Source organism: Aotus nancymaae, unplaced genomic scaffold (genome assembly GCF_030222135.1).
Source record: "Aotus nancymaae isolate 86718 unplaced genomic scaffold, 86718_ANA_hifiasm-v0.15.2.pri h1tg000014l, whole genome shotgun sequence".
In the NCBI taxonomy this organism is placed as follows: domain Eukaryota; kingdom Metazoa; phylum Chordata; class Mammalia; order Primates; family Aotidae; genus Aotus; species Aotus nancymaae.
Genome location: NW_026988425.1, coordinates 36,369,689 through 36,376,947, shown reverse-complemented (window position 1 = coordinate 36,376,947; position 7,259 = coordinate 36,369,689). Strand labels below are relative to the sequence as shown.

Here is a 7,259-nt window from a genome sequence, read left to right as displayed (position 1 = left end):
CGTCAGGGCGGGCGACTGGGCTCGCGGCCGTCGGCCTGCCGTCTCCACCTCCACCAGCAGTCGGCCTCGCAGCGCCTTCCCCGCTCCCGACAGGCCGGGCCCTGCTCCTGGCGGAGGTAACTGCCCGCGGATTCCTTCCCCCGCGACCCTAGCCTTCTCTTACGCCCCCGGACCCGGGAGTCCTCGGTCTCCCCTCAGGCACCCTTCTGTCGGGCGGGCTGGCGACCTCCCTCCTCCCGCGCCGTCTCCGCCGCACCCGGCCCTCCTCTATCCTCACTACCCAGTCCGGGCCCGTCCTTGCTCTGGGCCTCCCCCAGCCTCCCGGCGTCGCGGACTGACGGAGCTCTGGAGCTGCGAGCCGTCGGGGTCGCCCGGCCGGCGTGGGCGGTGCCAGGTTCCGGCCACACCTCGGCCACGGACTCGAGGCCCCCCAGCTCCCTCCTGACTACCAGGCCTCTCGAGCAGGATCCGGAGGAATAGAACGTCTAATTTCCCTCACTGTTAGCAATTTTAAGCGTGACTAGTGAATTTAGGGCATGTCAGTACGTAAAGTTCCCAGTCTTTTTTGACTCAATAATTTTAGCAGCACTGATACTATGACTGGATTTGTTATTTCATTAGGAGCTGCAAATGATGCTTTTATAATGCCAGCCTTCCTCTTGTATTTGGTTAACCCTTTTAAAATAATTTATTTTATTTGTATTTTTATTTATTTATTTATTTTTGAGCCGGAGTCTTCTCTACGTTGCCCACGCTGGAGTGCATTGGCGCTCACAGGCACAATCACTGCTCACTGCAGCCTAGAACTCCGCTGTTCTCAAGCGGTCTTTCCACCTCAGCCTCTGTGCTGGCTGATAGCTAGCATCTTGATAGATCTTTGCGTACTGTCCGCTGGGCATGGTGGCTCATGCCTGTAATCCAAGCACTTTGGAGGCCAAGGCGGGCGGATCACCTGAGGTCGGGAGTTCAAGACCAGCCTGACCTACATGGTGAAAGCCCGTCTTTAATTAAAAAAAAAAAAAAAAAAATCTTTGTATGCTGTCTGAGTAGTTTTTCTTTTAATGCTATTTTACTTTTTTTAAAAACAGCTGTTTTCATCTGGCACGGTGGCTCATGCCTGTAATCCCAGCACTTTGGAAGGCCGTGGTGGGCGGATCACCTGAGGTCAGGAGTTCGAGACCAGCCTGGCCAACATGGTGAAACCTCATCTCTACTAAAAATACAAAAATTAGCCCAGCGTGCTGGCGAACGCCAGAAATTCCAGCTACTCGGGAGGCTGAGGCAAGAGAATTGCTTGAACCCTGGAGGTGGAGGTTGCAGTGAACTGAGATCCTGCCACTTCACTCCAGCCTGGTGACAGAGCAAGACTCCATCTCAAAAAAAAAAAAAAAAAAATCATCTGTTTTCTTTTTAAAGCTGGAAGTGGAAGTAATCATACCAAATAAATTCAGCTTTTTTTTCTGGACTTCATAGACCAGATGGAATTAGGAAGATAGCACTGAAAAAGAAAGGAAGAAAGGGTAGGGTTATGATTGAAACAGGCCAGGCTGGTGACCAAATGCCATCATTTATAAAGATTTCTAATTTTTTTTTTCATGATCTCGTCTTACTGCAACCTCCACCTCCCAGGTTCAAGCAGTTCTCTTGCCTCAGCCTCCCGAGTAGCTGGGATTACAGGCGTTCGCCACCACGCTGGGCTAATTTTTGTATTTTTAGTAGAGATGGGATTTCACCATGTTGGCCAGGCTGGTCTCGAACTCCTGACCTCAAGAGATCCGCCTGCCTTGGCCTTCCAAAGGATTACAGGCGTCAGCTGCCTCGCTGGATCTCAATTTTTAAATTAAAAAAAAAATTTCATTTGAAACAGTCACTTACAGGAAAGTTGCCAATTTAGTGCAAATACCTTTTTTAGGTACCTTTTGAGTGAGTGACAAACTGATATTTCCTACAACCCATGGATATTTTAGTGTGTATTTTCTGTAAACAAGGATATTCTCTTACCTTACTGCAGCACAGTCATTAAAATCAGAATGTTAATGCATGGCAACCATTTACTCAGAAAAGCTAGTTTCTCTTTTTATTCAAGTTTTCCCAGTTGTCCAGTATTATTCTTTATAACTAAAGTTTACAATTATTCCATTTGGTTGTCTGCCCTTCCCATTTGGGACCAGTTCTTCATTCTTTTCCTGACTTTCTTGACCTTGACACTTATGAAGGTAACAGGCCAGTTATTTTGTAGCATGTCCCTCAATTTGGGGCTATCCGATATTTCCCTATGATTAGATTCAGGTGATGTATCTTTAGCACATATGTCACAGAGGTCTTCTCATTTCCCCCTAGTAGGTGGCACAAGATTTCCATTTGTCACATTTCTCGTAATGTTCTTTTTGACGAATGGATTGCTTGGAGTTTGCCTGGCTCCCTCCTTCACTACTGTAAAGTTACTCTTCTACTTTTTGTATTTAATAAGTATTTTATAGGTAGACACTTGAGAAACTGTAAATATCACCTTTTCCTTTTTTTTTTTTTTTTTTTTTTATTTGAAACAAGGCCTTGGTCTGTTGCCCAGGTTGAAGTGCAGGTGGAGATGGCAGTGAGCCAAGATTGTACCACTGGACTCCAGCCTGGATAACACAGCAAGATTCTGTCTACAAAAAATATATATATTATGCCTGTAATCCAACATTTTGGGAGACCGAGGTGGGTAGATCACCTGAGGTCAGGAGTTTGAGATCAGCCTGACCAACATGGTGAAACCCCGTCTCTTCTAAATATACAAAAATTAGCCAGATGTGGTGGTGGGCACCTGTAATCCCTGCTACTAGGGAGGTTAAAGCACAAGAATCACTTGAACCCGGGAGGCAGAGGTTACGGTGAGCTGAGATCATACCATTGTACTCCAGCTTGGGTGACAAGAGTGAAACTCTGACTCAGAAATAAAATATAAATAAAAACTTTATGAAAATTGTCAGTTAAGATCCTCAGTGGTCTGGGTGCAGTGGCTTACACCTGTTATCCTAGCACTTTGGGAGGCCGACGTGGGTGGATCACTTGAGGTCAGGAGTTTAAGACCAGCCTGGCCAACGTGGTCACCCCATCTCTACTAAAAACAATACAAAAATTAGCCAGGCATGGTGGCCCATGCTTGTAGTCCCAGCTACTGTGGAGGCTAATGCAGGAGAATTGCTTGAACCTGAGAGGTGGAGGTTTGCAGTGAGCTGAGATCACGCCACTGCACTCCAGCCTGGGTGACAGAGTGAAACTCTGTCTACAAAAAAAAAAAAAAGATGCTCAGTGAATATTGTGGACCATTTATTATTATTATTACTATTATTGTTTACAGAATCTTGAGACTGTTTTTATCTAATTGGTCATTGATATCTTAACAAACATGGAGATAAGATTAGAAATTTTGACATCAACAAGTATTAAGCAGAAAAAACCGTGGCCACGTGTCTCCTGGTTGGGAAAGGTAGGTTTTTTTTTTTTTTTTTTAATTCATGCAATACCAGTTTTATATATGTTGCATGTGTGTTTTGCCTGTGATATAGGAGTGTTCTATGATCTTAAATAAATAAAACGTTATTTACTGGAGGAGGATATACAAGAGAATCACCAGCCTGTACACTGAACAGGATTTTGTGTATGTTTTGTTTTTATTATAATGAACAAGTTAGCTTTTCCAGAAGGTTAAGTGGTTTGTTTAGAAGAAGAGTTTTAAAAACTTAAAAATATTTTTTTCACATTATGTTTAAGTCAAGTTTAAGTTAAGTTTAAGTTGAGATGGCATATATCAAAAGAATATTTACTCTCCTGAGCTTTCCTTTACCGGAACAGCTGATGAAGTGTTTCCTCCTGTTGTAGTTTTCATGATCGTTCTATAAAGTGTTCTTGGAACTAGGATGAACTGGGCCACAATACGTTAATAATCCAGGAATGCCATTCGTAATATATGACATAGATTCTCCTATTGGGGAAGTAGGCAACCCTACTTTATGTGTAATGATTATTGAAATAAAGTGTTAAATTTCCTGTGAGAAATTATGCCACTAATTAACTCCCCTAGAATAGGAGTTTTCAAACTTTACAATATATCAGAATTATCTGGAGAAGTAGTTAAAACACAGATTGCTGGGCCCCACTCCCAAAGTTTTCAAAGTTAATTAGGTCTGTGGTAGGGTTGGATATTTTGTATTTCTTTTTTTCTTTTTTCTTTTTTTGAGACAGAGTTTCGCTCTTGTTACCCAGGCTGGAGTGCAGGATATTTTGTATTTCTAATGGGTTCTGAGGTGTTGCTGATGCTGCTAGCTCAGTTTTACTTTGAAAATCACTGCCTTAGAATATATGAAAACAAGGTTAATTCAAAACAGTCTACTTTTTCTAGGTAATAAAAAATGAGCAGAGTCACGGGTTTATGAATTTCAGAAGCTCTATCTATTTTAATTGAAATAAGTAAGTAAAATCTTGCCCATACTACTGTTAAAATTGATGAGAATCAGGTACAGTGGTACACACCTGTGGTCCCAGCTACTTAGGAGGCTGAGGTGAGAGGATTGCTTGAGCCCAGGAATTCTGGGCTGCAGTGTGCTGTACCAATTAGGTGTCTGCACTAAATTCAGTATCAATATGCTGACCACCTGGGATCGAGGGGCTGGGGTTGACCACCAGGTTGTCTAAGAATGGTAAACTGGTCCAGATCAGAAACGGAGCAGGTCAAAGCTCTCATGCTTATTGGTAGTGGGATAGTGCCTATAAATATCTACTGCACTCCAGGCTTGGCAACAAAGTGAGACCTCAGCTCTTAAAAAAAGGAAAAAAAAAGATTTAAACAGTAGACAACCCAGTTTTGGCTAGCAGAATTGGAAGACACTCCTATAATTTTAAGCTTCAAAGAAATTGAAATATAACTATTAGGTCACCTAACCTAGTAGTTCTAATGAGGTGTTTTAAAATAGAATGAAAAATGTTCAGGTTACTATAGAGTATCAAGCTTAATTTTCATTTTATGATTTGTGGTACAAATGGATAATCTTTCTTAAATGTCGCTTTGGTTTCTGAGATAATTTAGGCAGTAGGTTGAATTAATTTCTGGCACCTCTTGAGTCCTTCACATGTTTCTTCTCTTAGGAAAAAGAAGCCGTTTTTCTTTTGGATGATAAATTCATAAATGAAATTAATTTGCTATCAGGAAAGATAAAGAAGAAAATTCGTAGTCTGCAACCTTTGTTGAAGGATGTTATTGTCCTAACAACGTCCAGTAATGGTTAAGTAGTAGTGATATTTTCAAATGGCTAAAACTGTATTTTTTTAATAACTAAGGGTGATGTTAAGGAAAATATTAGATTATAAGTATTGCATTTCATTTTTGGAAACAGATGCCTGGCTGGCTGGGATACTCATTACAGGAGAGCTTTTCCTTTGGAACAAAGATCAAGATTGTTTGAAAACTATACCAATAACTGAAAAGCCTAAGGAAATGATCAAAGCTACAGTAGGTGGGAATTTTTTGTTTGTTTAAATTGGTTTAACTAGGAGAAATAGGAAAAGAGGATGAAACATTTTTCTGTTATTGTCTTGAAAATATACTTCTGTATATGTGCATATGTATATCTGTTTGTATATATATTTCTGTGTGTGTGTGTGTGTGTGTGTGTGTGTGTGTGTGTTTATTTTTGGTCGTGTTTATTTGTGATACCGAGATTCAACTTGAAGGAGAAAATTCTGGCATGCCTAACATATCTGTAATAATAATAGGTTTCTAATATCACATAATAAGTACTTGATAAATGTTGCTATTTTTTGTACTTTTTTTTTCTTTTTTAGAGACAAGATCTTGTTCTGTCACCCAGGCCGAAGTACAGTAGCATGATCATAGCTCAGTGCAGCTTTGACCTCTTGGGCTCAAGCAGTCCTTCTCCTTAAGCCTCCCAAAGTGCTGGGATTATAGGCAGGAGCTGCTGTGCCTGGATTGTATTTTTGATTTTTTTGCTAGAGCCTTAGTTTTGAAATCCTGAATGGTAACATTATTTGGGTGTCTTATTGTTAAGAATACCTAAATTATATACTTTCTTCAGGGGAATTCAGACTTCAGAAGTTTAATTACTTTTTTTTTTTTTTTTTTTTTTTTTTTTAGCAAGCTCTTTGAGACCATACTTGTATGTATCTGGAAATGGGAAAAGAATTCTGCTCATAACACCTTCTGGATGCATATTTCTTTGGGAATATTTGGAATTAAAGAATATCTTGGCTTCTAAAAGCCTTTCATTAGTGGGTCAGTGGTCCCAGGTCATACCTGAAGAAGCAGTTCTCTTGCCTTCCACTGAAGATAAAGAAGCTGTAGTGAATGCTGTTTTTATAAAAAACGAGGTAAAGTCAGTCTCAGACTCAATCTGTAAGCTGATTAGCAGAGTATGTAATGGTATAACTATGTATCTTTAGTCACCATAAATTGTCACAGTAATTGTGAAATTCTTGTATGGAAAAGATATTTTATATTTCTTGGGTCACATTTTAAAAAAGTGTTTATTAAAAGTAGTTTTAACTTAGAACTCCTTTTCTCTAGCCTTGATTTAAAAATATAGCTTGTTTGGTAATTTAGCAAGCTAGAATTGGTCATACTAAATATGCCATTTAACTGGGAAATAACAGATTCATGAACTTTAAAAAAACAAAAAACATTTAAAATAGCTGCTTGATATTCTTTGTATGTATGGACCAACATTTCATTATCCAAACCATTGCATTTTGAAGTTTTATTGTCCCCCCCAGCCCCGCGGTGCCCTAATTTAAATAATATAAAAGTATAAAAAGAAAAATAAATATAAGAATGTTTTCATTTATATCCAAAATAAATGTCAGTATTTTTAAAGAGCATTAGCTACAACCTGATTACCCATTTGAGACCTGCCTCTGGCTCAGAAAAAAATTACTTAGTCCTTACCTTAATGTTAAGAATAAAAAAAAAAGCAAGATCTCAATATTTTTTTACTAGTTTATGATGAGAAATATATTTATATATTTTTTGTATCTTGGTTTATTTTTTGATTAATTTCATACTAAAATACATTAAATTTATCTACAGTTATTTGGAGACTGCTGCCTGTGTTCATTTAGTTTTTATTCTGGGGAGTGCCTGAAGTTAACATTTCTAGCAATTCGGTGGCATGAGAATGTATTTACATCTATAAGGTGAGGTAAATGTTTTCTTCCTCCTTAGTTTCTTACTAATTTTTTTTTCTTTTGGAGGCAGGGTCTTGCTC

General features: G+C 39.4%; 1 protein-coding gene across 12 annotated transcripts in view; it reads left to right on the top strand.

Moving 5' to 3' along the window:
- The first annotated feature begins 2,553 nt into the window (after positions 1–2,553).
- CPLANE1 (ciliogenesis and planar polarity effector complex subunit 1) overlaps positions 2,554–7,259 on the top strand; it is a 155,953-nt gene continuing 151,247 nt past the window's right edge. For 9 of the 12 annotated variants that reach the window (XM_012460001.3, XM_012460002.3, XM_012460003.3 and 6 more), the window contains exons 1-5: positions 2,554–3,472; positions 5,128–5,263; positions 5,376–5,495; positions 6,134–6,366; positions 7,082–7,188. In XM_012460001.3, coding sequence (XP_012315424.2) covers positions 3,392–3,472; positions 5,128–5,263; positions 5,376–5,495; positions 6,134–6,366; positions 7,082–7,188 — 677 coding nt within the window. In that variant the 5' untranslated portion in view covers positions 2,554–3,391. The remainder of the gene's footprint in view (positions 3,473–5,127; positions 5,264–5,375; positions 5,496–6,133; positions 6,367–7,081; positions 7,189–7,259) is intronic. The other 3 variants (XM_012460010.3, XM_012460009.3, XM_012460005.3) reach the window with 1 other exon arrangement.